This window comes from Rhinopithecus bieti, unplaced genomic scaffold, assembly GCF_001698545.2.
Source record: "Rhinopithecus bieti isolate Rb0 unplaced genomic scaffold, ASM169854v2 scaffold_80299, whole genome shotgun sequence".
Lineage (NCBI taxonomy): Eukaryota > Metazoa > Chordata > Mammalia > Primates > Cercopithecidae > Rhinopithecus > Rhinopithecus bieti.
The window spans coordinates 112,454-131,692 of record NW_016829764.1 but is presented as its reverse complement, the minus strand read 5'-3'; the positions used below and the strand labels follow the sequence as shown (position 1 = coordinate 131,692).

The window sequence follows — 19,239 nt, the reverse complement described above, 5'->3', positions numbered from 1 at the left end:
GCTGGGACTACAGGTGCCTGCCACCATGCCCAGCTAACTTTTTTATTTTTAGTAGAGATAGGGTTTCACCTTGTTGGTCAGGCTGGTCTCAAACTCCTGATCTCAGATGACCCACCTGCCTCAGCCTCCCAAAGTGCTGGGATTACAGGCGTGAGCCACTGCGCCTGGCCCTAAATTTTTAAAAATAATAAAATAATAGGAAAAGATAAAAAAGAGTGAATACTAAAATAAGCATTCAATTTCAGTAAGTTAGAAACAATACACAGTAAATTCAAAGAAAGTAAAAAGAAATATTAAAGTAGTAATGAACTAGAAAGCAAAGAAACAATGGATCAATAAATCAATAGTTAGTAATTTGAAAAGACTAATTTATACAAACCTCATGAAAGACTGGTTTTTAAAAGGTGGGGGGAGAAATCACAAACTATTTTAGCAATGAAAAAGGGGCATAACTAGAGGTAGAACAGAACTTTTAAAGCATAAGCAAAAACCATGAACAGCCTCATGCTCTAAGTGAAAACTGTTACCACAATATAATTGATTTGAGAAGAGAAAATCTAAATGGACCTATAATCACTAAAGAAAGAGTAGTTTAGAATTTATAAAAGAGAGACAGAGTTCTAGATCACAGGTGGCAAACCACCCCATGGGCCAAATCCTGCCCTTACCTGTTTTGTAGGCCTGGGAGTTAAGAACGATGTCTGCATTTTTAAATGACTGATTGAAAAAAAATTAACAGAAAAAAACTTAACACATGAAGATTATATGAAATTCAAATTTTAGCATCCACAAGTTTTGTTGGAACAAAGCTGCAACCACTCATTTACATAGTATCTACGACTGCTTTTCTGAGGCAACGGAAGCCCTGAGTAGTTGCAACAGAAACCCGAGAACCTACAAAGCCTCAAAGATTTACTATTTGTCCCTTTACAGAAAAAGCTTTGGTGACCCCTGGCAAAGGGTATAAGGGGAGAAAAAAAGAAAAAACTATAAGGATTGAAAAGGAAGGAAAAAATAGTTATTCATGGATGATATGACTGTCTACATAGAAAATTCAAGTCTACCACCCACTAAAATTAACAGAAGTAGTAAGTAAAGGAACTGTGCATAAGAAAAAATTATTAAAAAACGAATGCTCCTGCATGCCCACAAAAATCAAATAGAAAAACTGACATTTAAGTATCTATTTATAACAGTAACAAAAACAATTGAAACCTAAGCAATAATCTAACAAAATATATACAATTTTACAGCTATACTTTGAAAAAATGAGAGAGAAAGAAAAAAAGTATTATAGAGAAAATTATTAAGCTGAATTAAGGGACATGAAAGCATAAGACCTAAATAAACAGAGAGATATACCACATTTACGACTGGAAAGACTCAACCATACAAAAATGACAATTCTTTTGCAAATTAATTTGTGAGGTCAATGTCATTCCAATCAAAATTCCAATGGCGGGTTTGTGTTAGGGGGTTGGATATCACAAAACATCACAGACTGATCTTACAATGCTACAGAAGAGGAAAAGGCCAAGAATAGTCAAGAGACTAAGAGGTACGTGAGTAGGTTAACCCCACCAGGTATCAAAATCTCTCAAAAGACAATTCAGTATATTGTCTTTGAGACAATTCAGTATTGTCAGGAACAAACAAGACTCCTATGCCAATAAAAAGAACAGAGCCGACATGAAAGAAAGTGACTTACAAGTCAGCACAGAGAACAGACTCTTCAAAAAATGGTACAAACCAACTGGCCATGCATATGGAATGTAAAATTGGATTCCCACCTTATCTTTTAACAAAAATAAAATTTAGATGGAATACAGACACATGAAAAACAAGAGCAAACTAGATTACTGCAGAGGAGATCTTTATATAATTTTGTGAGAGGGAAGTAAAAGTACCCCACCCTTCAAAAAATCACAAACCTCAAAGGAGAAGACTAACAAATTTGACATTCAAATTTTAAAATTCTGTAAAACAAATACCATACACATAGTTAAAAGATACCCCACACAAAGGTGCACAGAAACAGAAATAGAACTAAGCACACAGACACAATATGTGCATGTAAAACTGGTGAAAATTATATATCAGACGAAAGACTGGAATTCAGAGTACCTTAAGAAAAAAACTGCAAATCAATAGGAAAAAGAAAAACAAACCACTAGAAAGATGGGCAAATTATGTGAACAGGCAATTTACATAAGAGGAAACCCAAGGGGTAAATAGGCATAAAAAGATATTCAATCTCACTAGTAATTATAAATTATTAAAAACAACATTTAAAGAACAAAGAAATACCATTTCATGTCTTTCAGATGGGCATCAACATTTAAGTCTACTGTACCTAGGGCTGACACAGCCGTGCAGGAATTCCCACACTGCTATCAAAAGTATAAAATTGTTCAATAATTTTGGAGAATAATCTGAAAATAAAATTTTTAAAGTTAGCAATGTGCATACTCTGTGATCTAGTAGTTCCTTTTACAGGAATCTACACAAGAGAAACTCTCACATGTATACATAAAACAACCTCTTGGTGGACGTTAACCATAACATCATTTATAACACCCAAAATGCATAAATAACCTTAATGCCATCATTAGGAAAGTTTATTTTTTAAAAATATAATAACAAACACTTACAGATGAAGTGATATAAATGTCTAGGATTTGCTTCAGAATAACGTGGGATGACTGAGAAGGTAGGTGGGGGAGTGGACGTGCATTATGAATAATAATGACTAACCAGTGCTCAGTATATGCAAGTGCACTATACTTTCTATTTTAATAATGTTGGGAATTTTCCATACTAAAAAGTTTAAAAGCATGATATACTCACACCATAGAACCCTGTAAAGCAATTAAAATGAATAAACTAGATGTACTTGTATCGATGTAACTATATCTCAGTATACTAAAATAAATAAAAGCAAGCTGCAAGAGGTTACATACTATATGATATTTAGAATGTAAAATTTTAAAACTCATGTAACTATATACTATTTACTAACAACAGATATATAATTAGGTATAAAAAAACATGGACAAAAAGATACACACCAGCTTCAAGAGAGTGAGGGAGATAGGTTAATGAAGAGCACGTTTTCTTGTTAACTCTTATTTTTATCAGAAGACAAATCTGTGGCAAATACAGCAGATTGTCAATACATATAAAATCTGGGTGTGTGGCTAGGCACAGTGGCTCAGGCCTGTAATCCCAGCACTTTGGGAGACCAAGATGGGCGGATCACAAGGTCAGGAGATCGAGACCATCCTGGCTAACACGGTGAAACTCCGTCTCTACTAAAAAATACAAAAAACGACCCGGCACGGTGGCTCACACCTGAAATCCCAGCACTTTGGGAGGCCAAGGCGGGCAGACCACGAGGTCAGGAGATCAAGACCATCCTGGCTAACACGGTGAAACCCCGTCTCTACTAAAAATACTGGGCTGGTGGCAGGCGCCTATAGTCCCAGCTACTCGGGAGGCCGAGGCAGGAGAATGGCGTGAACCCGGAAGGCGGAGCTTGCAGTGAGCAGAGATCGTGCCACTGCACTCCAGCCTGGGCGACAGGGCAAGACTCTGTCTCAAAAAAAAAAAAAAAAAAAATCTGGGTGTGGTACACAGAGGGTGGGCACACAATGTAAGAAGGAATATCCAGGTGTTAATAAAGGCTCTATAGCACAGGGGTCATTTGAGCTGTGTGGAGATGAACAGATAAGAATCCATCAATCCAAGTAGAATATATGAAAAGAAATAAGAAAAGAAGAGATCCAAGAGGATTTCTCTCAGAGAACATTTCCATTCTATGTAAGAAAAGAAAACGATCCACACAAAAGGTCTCCCTGATGTTGGCCTCAAATCACTCTCACAATGCAATCCTTTTACCTGCAGACCATGAGCCTGGGGCAAGGAGAAGAGGTAGTAATGAAGTATTCGACCTTCATAATCCCCATGGCACCCAGATCACGAGTGCTCAGCAAGCATCTCTGGAGAAATGAATGAATGTCTTTATGTTTGTTTATTCACTCATTCAAGAAATATCAACTGGGCAGCAGTCTGTCAGGCATTGCTCAGGCCCCAGGGATGCTTCAAATAGCAAGATAGAAAAGGTCCCAGGTCCCAGGGATGCTATCTGGTGGGGGAGGGGCACATGACAGAAACAAATGGTGGGGGTCCCCAGCAGTAGACATGACAGCATGTGGCAAGAGAGAAAAGCCTCTTTGAAAAGGCAGAAAGGAAACAACAAACCAGTCATGCAGAAGCTGAGGAAGAGTATGGCAGGCAGAAGGCACACGGTGGTCAGGAAAGCTGCTGCAAAGGTTGGAGAAATCTAAAGGCTGGGCCTTGGGCAGGAAAATCAGAAACCATAAAATGAAACACAACAGTGCTCAACTCACTTCTACTCCCTCAAATTCACTAGCAGATAGCAGCTAGAATTCATACTCCACTAGAAAAGACATAGATTAAGAAAAACGAAATAGGACCATCTTATTGCCCCTTCAGCCCACCCCTTCACTCTTAGCACCACTCCCACCCAAGCTAGCCTAAGGTATTAACTCAATCTTCCCAATCAGCATAAGGAGGATGGTCTTGTGGAAGTGACCTTATAGAAGCTGAGACTGTCCCTGCACTCTCCGGTTGGCAGAGGGAAGGCAGAAAAAGGGAGTGGCTGAGTCCTGGCAGCATTACAGACTCATCCTGGAAAAACTCTTCCAAAAATAGTCTTGGAGGGTAGAGCTGACCCAGGGTGAGCATCTCAAAGGCCCTCAGAGCTCACAGGGTAGGGGAGACATTCAGGTACCTGGAGCTGGGGCTGGAAATTGCCTCAGATACTAACCAGCAACAGGGACCTGGGTCAGATGGGTCTCCTGGATGAATTACATCCTCAGCTTAAGTGTTTTGCAAACTGTCAAGCTCTATACATACATGAGCTCTATACCTATGCATACTCTCCTTTAACCTGTATTTATTAATCACCTACTATGTGCCAGTTGCTGTACTAAGTACTTGGATCCAGCAGTGAACAAAACTAGCAAAACCCCCTAGTCTCTCTGAAGTTAATTTCAGTGGAGCAAAGACATACAACACATACAACGAGTGTATCACACAGCATGCTGGAGGATAAGCACCAGGGGGAAAGCACAGGAAGATGGTGAGGACTGGGAGGGAGGGTGCAGTTGTGAAAGAGCAGGTATTGTTCCCTGAAGAGAAGGTGTAGAGCAGGTGATGGCAAATGCTTTCTTAAAGGGCCAGATACTAAGTATTTTAGGCTTTGCTGGCCATACAGTTCCATCACAGCTACTGGACTCTGCCACTCTACTGCAAAAGCAGCCACAGTTAATATGTAAATGAAGGGGCATGGTTATATTCCAATAGAACTTCATGAATAAATATTATAGGCTGGGTTTGACATCCCTGTCTTGGTATATGAAGAACACCAGGTGCTCTGTAACTGGTCTGCACGCTGCTTGGCCTCCTACTCAACAGTGAGATTGGAGACAGGGTTCATGCTGCTTATCCCTAGTAAACTCAGGGAGATACTTCCAGTCAATCACAACTGACAAGTGCAAGGAAGTGTATGTGCTCTCACTAATCATTTACTAATTGAATGGATGTAATACTAGCTAATGAATGAGCAACTACTACTTGGCATTGTGAGTCATGCTTAGCAAACAGGACTCAACAGAAGGCGGTGGTGGTGCATGTGGTTATTTACTCCTGAAATTACAACTACAAGGCCTAGCCCTGTACCTGACTAGGAAGAAACTCAGTAAGGACTACTGGATCTAAATCAACCTGCTATTCAAGAGTTCCAGAGCTTCCTGAGGATCAAGTGCACAAGGGAACTTTCTGGCAAGAAAGTCTTATCAGACTTTCTGACAATCTTCAGTAACTACACTAAGTCATGCTGTTAAGTCAAAGATGCACAGTGGGCCCACTGAGGGAAGGCTGAGCAAGCTCGGCATGCCAACATGAATCTGTCCCCTTCCCATTCCACCTCCCACCACAGCCCTGCCCTGCACTGGCAGTCTGCAGCCCAGGGGGAGCACTTACATAGAATCGCAGCAGAGCCCCATCTGAATTGCAGCACCAGGACCTCCTGCCCAAATACTCGTGGGCTGTGTTCAGCAGCATGAGGGAGGATGGGAGCATGGGCGTCTCCGACATCCCTAGGGAAAGCCCAGGCCGACAGACACAGAGTTAGTGTGGGAACCTGCGTGCCTGCAGGGGCTGCCAGGCTTAGTCTCTTCTTTTCAGGCTTTTCTGTCTTTATCAACATGACCATAGATTTTTCTTTTCCTTTTTTTTTTTTTTTTTTTTTTGCCTTTTTAAATAAGTAGTGACTTGAATGGCTTTACTAAAGCAATACACGCTTATCAAAACACAATTCAAGCCATATAGGAAAATATAAAGGAGCACACTTTATCCATCAAAAGACTAGCCCAGAGAGAACCAATGCTGACATCTGGTGAACCTCCAGTCGAAGCATCCTTCTGTGCATATCTGATGCATTCTGAATGAGAGAAAAGTAATTTATAACAATGGAACCCATACTACACATGCCATTTCTTAACTTAAAAAAAATTTTTTTTTAAGAGATAGTAACTGTTGCCCAGGTTGGAGTACAGTTGGCACAATTATAGCTCACTGCAGCCTCCAATTCCTGGACTCAAATAATCTTCCCGCCTCAGTCTCCTGAGTAGCTGGGACAAACTAAGGGTTCAGCAGCGGGGATGGTTCAACAGAGCATGCACCTCTCATCAGCATGATGAAAACAATGGAGCAAAATGGAGCAACGGCCTTACAAAACAGAATAAAATCCTTTTGCAATCTGGCCCCTCCTCCCCTGTCCAATCCCCATGCCCCAGGTCTCCAGTCTAAGGCTTGCTCAGTCCCTGGCCCCACTCTGCCTCCCCAGTGTCTTCCTCTGCCCCTGCTCTTCCATCAGGGCTCAACTCAACCCATACCCACACCCATGGGCAGCATCAGGTGCCCTCCTCTCAGTCCACCACACCAGCCTGATACTGTTAGATAGTTGATCTGTCGCCCACCACCACAAACCTGTCAAGGCCAGAGGTATCCTATTCACAGAGCCCTGACATGTCATCAGCAGGTGATGAATTTTTGAGCAGTGAATAAAATTATAGAGAAAGTGTGAAGGGAAGGAGAAAAACCATATGTTAACTCTGGTTTTCTCTGAGCAGTTGGAATAGGGATGACTTTCCTTTCTACTTTTTCTTGTTTTACAAATTATTGAGGAAAAATCTTCAATAAACTTAATTTTAAGCTAGTTGAATACAAGCATCAATAGATACATACTATTTTAACAACTGCACACAAACTAGATGTGCATTAGGCCAAGTCTGGACAGCAAATGCAAGAAAACAAAAAATGGAAAAAGAAAAAAAAAGATCTATCTGATAAGATTATAGGTGATCTTTCCTTTAAGTGTCATTTAGCTGTTGTACTGTCGTTTCTTCAATCCAGCACATTTTCTACCATTGCACTGACCATGGATCCAGGGCCATCTCCATTAAGGGTCTAGGACAGGCCCTCCCTGGATTCTCATCACTCAGCACCCACCATGAGCCAGGCATTGACTCACCATGGTGATTCATGGCTTTATTATTTCATTTCATCCTCAGAACAACTTTCTGAGGTAGATACTATTATTCCCAATACGGGTATGTGGAAATAGAGGCTGAGGTTATATGACTTGCCCAAGGTCACACATCTAAGAAGTGACAGTTGGGATGTGGAACCTGTGCTCGCTCCACGCTGCCCTCGGCTTACCATCCCTTGGGGTGTCATGGGGATTAAAGGAGCTAGTGGGTACAAGGCCTCCTGGAGCAGTGTCAGCCTCCTGGAGCAGTGTCAGCATTCCTCATAAGTAGTAACCTTTTGTCACTCCCTCCATGCTGCCACCTGCACCAAACATGCAATGTTCACACACCCAGGACTCCTGTGCCCACTGCACAGTAAGCTCCCTTAAGGAAGAATCAAGAACACTTCTGCCTCTGTCCAGGCGCAAGCAAAATCCTTGGATTGAGTGGATGAAGCCCCACTCACAACATCTGGATAAGGTCCAGGACCCTAGGGCAGAGGACAGGGGCAAGGACATGGGAGTCAGAGCTCATCCCCACTGCACCCACTGCCTGTGCACCTTCCTCCGCTGGGTTTTGGAGCTGCTGCTGGTGGCACAGAGAGTGGAAGGTGTCTTCCTCCTGCCAGATGATCCGGTGTAGAATGATCCAGGGCAGCACTGAAGAGACATGGGGCTCCTTAGCCTCCTCCTGCACGGCCATGCTGCAGTCAATGACCTGACGGTGAGGGGCGGGAGACAGTAGAAGTGTCACAGCAGGGTAAGCCTTCAGGGCAGACTGAAGGGAGGCAGGAGGCCTCTTGGGGAGCTGGTACATGCTACCTGCCCACCCCCACTGTTCTGATGTGCGCACTGTAATCTAGCAGATCCTCAACATGTCATCGGACAGAGGCCCATAATGTCCAAAGATAGAGTCACACCACCCTCCATGCCACATGCAGTTACTGATACCCTCAGTACCTACTATGTGCTGCATCCTGTGAACAGGGCATGGGGGAGCTGAGAGCCCAGAGAGAAGAGAGCAATGGGCAAGCTATACAAGTGCAAAGCGTCAGTATGGCTGCTGCAATGAGAACAGATGCAGCCACAATAGCTCACAGAGGAGGGGTGGGGCAGACAGGGGAGAGCCTTTTAAAAGTTTCCAGGTGTGTGGCTGTGGTGTGTCCAACACTCAGGGAGGGCAAGGAGTGGGGGCAGAGGACAGGCATGCAGGCAGGGACCTCAGAGGGTAGCCCAGGAGGGCTGCAGCCAAGGGAGCACAAGACCAGGGGGAGAGACAGGCCTGGGGCTCAGTGTGCCTTAGGTGACACACAACCTGGAGGGAACATGAAGGGTTTTAAGTGAGGGGGGAGCACGTTCACATCTATTTTGGAAAGGTGCCTTTGTGGTTGGACAGTGGCTGGAAGGAGCAGAGGAGACTGCGGCGAGTGTGCTGCTGCAGCTCAAGCAAGAGTAGCAGTGGTCTGGACTACAGCAGAAATATGAAGACAGAGGGAGAAACAAAGGCTGGAGGGGTGAGGATATAGATTTGGCAGGACTTGCTGAAGGCCTGAGCGGGAATTGAGGAGACAGCCCAGAGTGCTTCACAGGAAGATTCTCTGCCTTAAAGCCTTCCTGGACAACGCAGGGTGCTGTGACCACTCCTTAGTTGGAAGTGCCAGGACGGCATGGGATGCTGGAGCCATCACGGCCTACGCTGTGGCTCCCATTCTGCCTCTGACTCGCTGCAGGCAGACCAGGGCCTCCCTGTGAGGTTTTTTCTTCTCCTCTGGGATGGATGGTCTGGAAGAACCCTGTGGCACCAAGTGCTACATAGTCTCCAATCCCCAGATCCAACCAGCCCCAGGAAGGTCTGCAGCCTACACACAAACCCCTCCTCAGATCCCGAAAGTTCCAGCCAAAGAAGCCATCATGTCCCCTTTGGGTGCCTAATTAGCAATGAAAGCTTAACTACTGAAGAAGAGGGATGTCAGAGAGACATACCTACTGGGGCAGGGCAGGGTGAGAAGGAGCCAGGGGTTACCTGGATGAGGTTGTTGGTGAGCCGCACGAGGCCAGTGGTGGAGGATGATTCCTTCATGATGCTGCCACTGCTGTCCGCAGAGAGGGCCTGCTCGATACCCATCAGCAGTTGGGTCACTGTGGCCACCCACTCCTCCTTGGCTGCAGCCTCACTTGAGTTCACCATCTGCTGGACGGCCTCATTCAGAGCCACATCGGAACACTCAAAACACTGCCGATAGTCCTTCAGCCGGAGCAAGGAGTCCTAGTACAGCAAGAAGCCAGATGAAGTGCACGGTGAGCTCAGCACATCTGGGCCCAAGGCCTGAGCAGGGACAACTGAAGGAAAACAGATGAGGGGCGGCAAAAGAAAGGGAAGTACGAGCCCCAGCACAGCATAGGCCCCATGCAGCCCAGAGGTGCCTGGAAGGGCAGTCTGATGGCCTGTGGGCAATGGCAGCAGAGAATATCACCAGTCACGGAGGTTTCAGAAAGGCTTCACCTCTGCACCTCACCTTCCCCATTTATAAAGTAGGGATGCTGGGAATGAGGCTGCAGAGCCAGCCAAGGTGAGACAGGGACCCCTACACCTGTCAGCTCTCCCCAGAGCCACTGTGCCCATCCAGTGCCAGGGCTCTGGAGGGGGTTCAGCAAGGAAGGGGCAGACTGCCAGAGACGGACTATCTCAGTGGAGGAGGGCCTGAGCCAAGGCCACAACAGAGGCAACTGGCCAGGCAACGCTAAAGTCATCATTCTATCAGGTCTCTCCTCCCCAGGTGCCCTGATGGGGCCAATGTGTAAGCCTTATGAGCCTCAGCCACCACATCATCCACTCAGTGGCACTGTGGGCCTTAAATGAGATGATGTGCATATTACACTCAGCACAGTGCCTGGCACATGGAAGAATTCTGAGACCACCACACTGAACTGTTACTTCTATTTTAAAAGCTTCTCTTTGGAAGGAAGCCATTGCTTTTTGCAAAGCTCCTTTTTTTTTTTTTTTTTTTTTTTTGGACCTAGAATACAACCTATTTAAATGCCTGGGATCTCTCTTTCATCACTGTGCTGGTACATGGGGAAACACAGTCTGTCTGTGAATTCACAGATCTGGTGGGCTGCTTGTTACACCTGCAGGAAGCACCTGCTGCCCGGTGCCCCATTGGGCTCTAACCTCGCCACAGCCCAGGCCTGGCAGCGGCTCCTCCCAACCTTGACACATGCAGCTGCCACTCTCTGAGATGAGACCAACAGGTGTGGGGTCAGAAATACCTGAAACTGCCTTTGGAATGTGGTGTAGTATCTGAACACAGAACAAAACCTCCCCCAATTTATAAATCCTAATTGCCAGGAAAATGGGGCCCGTGTTTCATTAGAGAAAGCCAGCACCCTTTACCAGGAGGCCACTGGGGTTCGAGGGTGCCTACAGAGTGCTGATGTGGGGGCCCAAAGCCTGAGCTGATGCCTCCTGGTCAAAACACCCAACATGTGAGAGCCAGAGGATTATTTTCCAGCATGATAAAGAGTATTAAATGCAACCAGAGTCATTGTGAAAGTCAGGGACAAGACAAGGACCTGCTAATGGTGCTCTAAAATATGACAATCTCCAGGGCTCAAGGCCAGAAAGAAGCAAAAAAGTAGAATAAACACCAACGAATGAGGGGACCAAATTACCATCGACTGGGGGCAACACAATCATCTACCCAAACACAATCAAACAAGTCAGACAGAAAACAAGCGATAATGGGAACTCAGTGAAGCACCCAGACTCAAACACGAAAAATCAATAGGGTTCCTATGAGCCAGCAACGTAGGAATACATGGAAAAGATAATGAACAACAAGAAGATTCTGCTCAATATAGCAACCAAAAACATTAAGGACTAAGAATCAACTCAACAAGACACGAACTATCCAATTAGACTGAAGAACATAATAGGCAGCTTGCCCACTGGGAGAAAGCACCACTATACACCTACAGGAGAAGAAGACTGCAAGTTCACTGCCCCGCTTGAGAAAAGCTAAATGAAGCAAGTTAAATGCAAAACATAAAACATTAACTCTGCAGGAATAAAACAAAAGCAAATACTCTTTTTATCTCTCTGTTGATGGGTCTCTTGTCAGCCTCCCCTCCAGAACATGGACCAGCCTTCCTCTTGGCCCAGTGCCAGGCATCCCATAAAAGCTCAAGCTATGTATGTAGAAAAAGTGGATGAAGGCCAGGCACGGTGGCTCATGCCTGTAATCCCAGCACTTTGGGAGGCCAAGGCGGGCGAATCACAAGGTCAGGAGATCCAGACCATCCTGGCTAACACAATGAAACCCCATCACTACTAAAAATACAAAAAATTAGCTGGGCGTGGTGGTGGGCGCCTGTAGTCCCAACTACTCAGGAGGCTGAGGCAGGAGAATGGCGTGAACCCGGGAGGTGGAGCTTGCAGTGAGCTGAGATTGCACCACTGCACTCCAGCCTGGGTGACAGAGTCAGACTCTTGTCTCAAAAAATAAAGAAAGAAAGAAAGAAGTAGATGAATATTTCTCCACTCTTGGAAAGACTGTCTAAGCATAGGAACAAAAACCACAATGAGCAAAGAACAAAATCACACATGTATGAAAACATCAAAAGATTTGACAGCATAAAAATTCAAAACTTCTCGGCAATTTAAAAGCAAACAATTGGGAAAAAAATATTTGCAAGATCTGTTGAGAAAAGATTACTATCTTTAATATACAAAAAGCACTTCAAATCAATAAGAAAACACTCTCAATATGAAACTGAGCAATAATCTGGAGTCCTTAATTCACAAAAAGCAGGCGTTTCCACAGCACTCGGCCCAGACCTCAAGCACAGCCCTTATCACAGTTCAGTGCCTGCCCAAGCAGCAGCTCCTGCCCCATCAATGGGGTATCCTGCCACATCGAGCCGTTCTAGAAGACAGTAAGAGCAAGACCACATCTGAGCACTGAGGGCATCCTATGGAGGCAGAGTACACTGGCCTCTCCCCGCTTTCTTCATCCCAGCACCCTTCTTGGTACACTGGCTGTCCCTCCCACACATAGCCATGCTTGACCATCTTGCAGCCTGCCAGGTAACTGAGGTCACACACATCTCATCCCCTGATCTTGGCTTGGGCCCGACTGACCTCCTCTGCCAGGAGCTGGAGCCTCCTTCCCTCCACCCTCTTCTCCCTTCTGCTTCCCCAAACCAACTGTTTCTTCCCCTTTCCTCAGGACTGAGGTGCTTTCATTTGTTCCCACAGTCGCACCTCTTAACTATTTCCCAGTTCAAGAATGTTAATGATTAAAATGCTTTGTGGAATCTGTGCAAAAAACCTGGGAGAAGACTGGACTCTTTCCAAATTGAAAGGGAAGTACCCAATAAGATAAAAAACACAAGTGATTAGTAAGACCAGGACTCAATGCCACTAAGCATACTTTGCGTATTATCTTCCATGTTTATCTCGGTGCCAACTCAACCCTCCTGAGGATGGTGGCAACGATGACAACAGTACCTCCACAGCACCTGCTAGTGACAGGCATGGTGCCAACACACGTTAACTTGTGTAATCCCTACAACAGGACTCTGAGCTAAGGACACTGGTCATCCCCATCCTAGAAATGAGGAACTGAGCTCAGAGAGGTTGAATAACTGCCCAGCACCCAGCAGCTCCCAGCTCCCTGGCAGGCTCTTGGTGACAGTTTACCTCCTGAGGAAAAGAAACACAGAAGGATTCAGGAGGGCACATGAGGCTTCAAACATAAGGCTAGTGTTATTTTTCTTCAGCTACATGGGTCTTTATTTTATCTTGATTCTTCACACTGTACAGATATTTTAGCCACTTTTATATTTACCTTAAAAAACAATACAAAACGAGATGGATGAATAAACAAGTAGATGGACAGATGATGACCCGACCATTCTTCCTTCCTCCTCTGCCATGCAGAAGTTCGGAGTCAAGTGTGGGGATCACCCTGAGCCACGCAGAACCCTAGAACCTGCACTCCTTGGTTCTAACTTTCCGCTAGTCTTGACCGTATCTTCTAACTAACATCTTCCTGGGGGCTTAGTGGTGTTGATATCCACTCTCTTCTAGCTATGTGTTCTTAAGAACACATATGCTATGCTTCTCAGAAGCTGCCCTTGACCCTAATCACACCCACCCTATCTCCAGGGGCACCCTGGACCCCTCAGAGCCCTACAGCTCCCTGAGTGGCAGGCATCAGAGAGGTTGGACCAGTTAAGACAAAGATATGCAGAGACCCCCCTGAGAGTCAGGGGCAAGGGGAAGCAATTTTACAGACAGCATTGAGCATATCTACATTCCACCAGGTGGTGGTTTAAAAGTCAGAATGAAGCTGGGCCCAGTGGCTCATGCCTGTAAACCTGCAACGCCAGGAAGCGAGCCTACCACAGAGCCTCCAGAGAATAAACACAAGCAAGCAAGGAGAGAAGGTGCAAGTGGGTGTGAGGGACACTGGCAGCACACACCTGCAGTAGAAGCAGCTGGGCTGGCCTCTCAGGAATGGAAGTCATAAACTCCAGGTGTTTGGTCCGGTCAAACCCACTGGTGCACAAAGTGGGGCGGAGCAGATGCACAACAGCCTTGTAGTCACCTGCTTCGTACAGTCGCTGAATCTCCTCCAGGGACTGGCACCGCTCCAGCGACTTCAGGTTCTTATCAATCTGAAAAAGGCCCAGCAATGCTGTATGAGGGTAAACCCCTCAGCCCCTGCCCCACCAAATCTGGCCAGTGTTTGTTTTTATCAGAACTGGATGAGGAGAATAAAAATTAGACTATGTTCCAGCCCACCAAAAATTAGACTCCTCCTTCATACATCAGTGTTTACACTAAATGTATGTGTTAAAAGTATTTCTATTAATGGCAAGGCATCCAACTCTTTAAAAAACAAGCACATCACAAACCAAAAACTACCCAGAAGCAAAGGAGTTCCAGGAAGCATCCGCCAAGACAGCTGGACAGCCTTGTCACAGGTCAGTGAACCAGTCTTGCAGAACCACGGAACATCAGGCTGTCAGCGACTCAGCAAGCCTGGACCAGAGGTTGTCATACACTACACGCAGGACCTGATGAAGCCCTGGCATGTAGACAGCCCTGTACCTGTACTTGTCCCTGAAACAACTCTAGGAGAGTCTGAAGGCCACGTTCAGCCAGTGTGGACATTTCACAGATACAGAACTGCAGCAGGGTCTGAAACTGCACAATGAATAAAGTGGCACCTGGGTGGAACCTGGCATATAGGCCACACACTGCTGACCCAACCCCATGGCCAGCCCAATACTGGTCTGCTCCAGCTGGTATTTCCTTCCAGTTCCACTGGGATGGCTGCCACACATAGCCAGGAGAGCAGACCAATGACTGCTTCTTTTTTTTTTTTTTTTTTGAGACAGAGTCGCGCTCTGTCGCCCGGGCTGGAGTGCAGTGGCCGGATCTCAGCTCATTGCAACCTCCGCCTCCCGGGTTTACGCCATTCTCCTGCCTCAGCCTCCCGTGTAGCTGGGACCACAGGCGCCCGCCACCTCGCCCAGCTAGTTTTTTTTTTTTATTTTTTAGTAGAGACGGGGTTTCACCATCTTAGCCAGGATAGTCTCGATCTCCTGACCTCGTGATCCGCCCATCTTGGACTCCCAAAGTGCTAGGATTACAGGCTTGAGCCACCGCACCTGGCCCAATGACTGCTTCTAAATAGTGCTGGTGAGAACTCCCATACCTGCTTTTCACCAGGGATCTACAGTGCCCCAGTGTACTAGAGCAGCCTTTCCCTGGCCTCTTCTGTCTTCCCAGCAGGGGCCCCAGCTCAGCATGTGGGAAGCTCTCTTGTTCCTCAGAAACAGGTCAACCCTGGGCTAACTATGCCAAATCACAAGAAATCTTTGACTAAGAAACACCATTTAAAAACTTTCAGGCTGGGCGCGGTGGCTCAAGCCTGTAATCCCAGCACTTTGGGAGGCCGAGGCGGGAGGATCACGAGGTCAGGAGATCGAGACCATCCTGGCTAATACGGTGAAACCCCATCTCTACTAAAATACAAAAAACTAGCCGGGCGAGGTGGCGGGCGCCTGTAGTCCCAGCTAATTGGGAGGCTGAGGCAGGAGAATGGCGTAAACCCAGGAGGCGGAGCTTGCAGTGAGCTGAGATCACGCCACTGCACTCCAGCCTGGGTGACAGAGCAAGATTCCGTCTCAAAACATAAAAAATAAAAAAAAAAAAAAATAATAATAATAAAATAAAAAAAAATAAAAAAACTTTCAGCCGGGCACAGTGGCTCACACCTGTAATCCTAGCACTTCGGGAGGCCAAGGTGGGTGGATCATCTGAGGTCAGAATTCAAGACCAGCCTGGCCAGCATGGTGAAACCCCGTCTCTACTAAAAGTATAAAAAATTAGCCAGGCATGGTGGCAGGCACCTGTAATCCCAGCTACTCGGGAGGCTGAGGCAGGAGAATCCCTTGAACCCCGGAGGCAAAGGTTGCAGTGAGCCGAGATTGCACCATTACATTCCAGTCTAGGTGACAAGAGTGAAACTTCATCTATGGGAAAAAAACAAACAAACAAACAAAAATTCTCACTCACCTCCTCCAGGGAAACCACAGAGTCGTTATGGAGGTTGGGTAGCCGGATGACAACGTCTCTTCGCCCAGCCCCTGCCTCCACCTGGATGGCGGTGGAACTCTGGAGCATTTCTGTGCAGATGTCATAGTTCTCCAGGGCCTGCTCCATGTCTCCCTGGTTAGAAGAAAAACAGGTCAGGGGACCGAAGCATAAGATTGACTATGATGTGCCAGATGCCTTACACCTCTGATCTCACTAGACTGTGGAGGCCATGAGGGTGGGGTTTTTACCAATTACTACTGTAATCCCTAAGAAGGGCCTGGCATGTAGCTCAGGCTCAATAAATACTTGTTGACTGAATGAACAGTCCCTAAAAACTCTGTGAGGGGAGATATCATAAAACCCATGTTGCAGATGAAAACACTGAGGACACTTGAACAGAGCCAGAGTTAGGAGCTAGGCCTGTCCTAATTCCAGAACTAGTGTTCTTCACATTAAACAGTGTTGCTTCCTTTAGACTAAATGGTTGCTGACAGGGCCCTGGTAATCTCTTGACTCATTCTACCACAGTGTACCAGTACCACCATGTGCAAGGTGCTAGGTAACAGCCAATCCATCCTGGCCTTCCAGACCAGGCTCTGAAGAGAAGCTTTCCCAGAACTCTCACAAAACAGGTGAATAATTCCCTTCTAGAAAGCTCTGTATCTGTTTATTCATTTGCTCAGGCTCTCTCAGGAAAACATAAGCAAAGAGTCAAGATGCCAAGGCAATCTTGAGTGGGGGAGGCAGAGGCAGAGCAAATGCCTTCCAGAGCTATGTGGTTATGCTGAAGAGCTTTACAGACTGGTATCAAGCTTGGAAGTCTGAGATGCTGAGAATTCCCCACCGTGTCGCACTTTCTCATGCCAAGCCCAGTGCCCAGGCAGGTGCTTTGCATGTACACATGCACGCCCACACACACACACACACACACACACCCCAACATGGTCAGTTTTCTGCCCATCCTGCTGGGTGTCAGGGCATACTCCCCAAGCAGCTGACCATGGAACCAACCTGCAGCGCCAGGAAGCGAGCCTTCAGCCAGTAAACACGGACCACAAACTCCAGCCAACCATCCTCGAACAGGTCGCGCTGGGATGAGGCAAACGATAGCTGTAGGAGGTCACCAAGGCAGTGGGTTCCTGGGAAGTCAGGTCCAAATCTGCCATTCACCATACCAGCAGGGGAGTTCCGAGGAGACACTAAAAACCATGAGGTCAACGAGTCAACTTCATGTGTAGCATCCTAATGCCCTTCTGCTTCTCAGAAGTTGCCCTCGGCCCTAACCACACCCACCCTATCTCCAGGGGCACCCTGGGCCCCTCAGAGCCCTACAGCTCCCTGAATGGCAGGCATCAGAGAGGTTGGACCAGTTAAGACAAAGATATCCAGAGACCCCCGAGAGTCAGGGGCAAGGGGAAGCAATTTTACAGACAGCATTGAGCATATCTACATTCCACCAGGTGGTGGTTTAAAAGTCAGAATGAAGCTGGGTCCAGTGGCTCATGCTTGTAATCCCAGCACTTTGGGAGGCTGAGGCAGGTGGATCACTTGAGGTCAGGAGTTCAAGGGCAGCCTGGCCAACATGGTGAAACCCCATCTCTGCCAAAAAATACAAAAATTAGCTGGGCATGGTGGAACACACTTGTAGTCCCAGCTCCTCGGGAGGCTGATGTAGGAGAATCGCTTGAGCCTGGGAGGCAGAGGTTGCAGTGAGCCAAGATCGTGCCACCGCACACCAGCCTGGGTGACAGAGCAAGACCCTGTCTCAAAAAACAACAACAACAACAATCCATATCACCAGAAAAATTACTGAAGCTACATAAAGCACTGCATTGAACAGTCACACCAAAACTGAGATCCCACTTCCTTCTATCTCACAGCAAAAGCAGATTGGTGGCTCCCTCTGGGGACTTAGCTCCTGCTAACCACTTCTTGAGTATCCAGGAGATTTCCCTGGGACCCTGACAAGCCAACCCAAAAAATGTGCCTACTATAAACGTAAGTCTAAATACCATGACTCAGTCTCCCCACTTCGGCTTTCTCCCAGCTGCTGGGGGGTTCAGAAATTAGCCTGGCCACAGAACACATAATGCCGCCTACCTGCAGAGCTTCTGCCTTTGGTCAGCAGCCACTGGTCCAGCTGAAGCTCCATGCAGGAGAGAGACATCAGCATCATGTCCTGCAGGACAGGCATAGGAAGGTCAAGAACAGTATCACAAAGCCTCTTCAGTGTTGGGGGTAGGGGGCAGTGGAAGGAAACAAAACTAAATTTTACTTTTTGATAAAAAATATAATTCTTTCTATTCACTTGCCATTTCATAAGTGATAATCAGTGACCACTCTTCAGGACATAAAAAGAGCCACATGGATGTATAGTTGGGACAAGACTTGGGAGGGACCAGGAGACCTGTCTTCAGAGTTCTTGTCCTGTTGAAGAGGCAACCCTGTCACCTGCCAAGTGCTGGGCCAGACACTGCATCCAAATTACAGAATTCAACCCTTAAAAGTTTTGGGCAGCTGGCTGGGCACGGTGGCTCATGCCTGCAATCCCAGTATTTTGGGAGGCCGAGGTAGGTGGATCACGAGGTCAGGAGATCGAGACCATCCTGGTTAACACGGTGAAACCCTGTCTCTACTAAAAATACAAAAAAAAAAAAAAAAAAAAAAAAAAATTAGCCAGGCGTGGTGGCGGGTGCCTGTAGTCCCAGCGGCTTCGGAGGCTGAGGCAGGAGAATGGTGTGAACCCGGGAGGGGGAGCTTGCAGTGAGCCAAGATCACGCCACTGCACTCCAGCCTGGGCGACGAGCAAGACTCAGTCTCAAAAAAAAAAAAAAAAAAAAAAAAGGTTCTGGGCAGCTGGGTATACCATTCCCAGGGTACTTGAGGAAGCTGAGGCTCAGCAATGAGAAGGCACTTGCCCAGTGGGCACACCTGGAAAGTTACCATCAGCCTGCTTTGCCTGGGGATCAAAGCCCTGGTTCCTCCCGCTGTTTCACAACTGCTCCAGGGGAGC

The 19,239-nt window shown here is 46.6% G+C and overlaps 1 protein-coding gene across 5 annotated transcripts in view; it reads right to left on the bottom strand.

Moving 5' to 3' along the window:
* The window catches only part of CABIN1 (calcineurin binding protein 1), a 165,215-nt gene that overhangs the window by 94,730 nt on the left and 51,246 nt on the right, over positions 1 to 19,239 (bottom strand). For all 5 annotated transcript variants that reach the window (XM_017864917.1, XM_017864920.1, XM_017864916.1 and 2 more), the window contains exons 13-19: positions 18,327 to 18,405; positions 17,238 to 17,425; positions 16,206 to 16,358; positions 14,102 to 14,296; positions 9,639 to 9,881; positions 8,177 to 8,333; positions 6,067 to 6,182 (exon numbers count right to left, since the gene is read on the bottom strand). In XM_017864917.1, the coding sequence (XP_017720406.1) occupies positions 6,067 to 6,182; positions 8,177 to 8,333; positions 9,639 to 9,881; positions 14,102 to 14,296; positions 16,206 to 16,358; positions 17,238 to 17,425; positions 18,327 to 18,405 (1,131 nt within the window). The remainder of the gene's footprint in view (positions 1 to 6,066; positions 6,183 to 8,176; positions 8,334 to 9,638; positions 9,882 to 14,101; positions 14,297 to 16,205; positions 16,359 to 17,237; positions 17,426 to 18,326; positions 18,406 to 19,239) is intronic.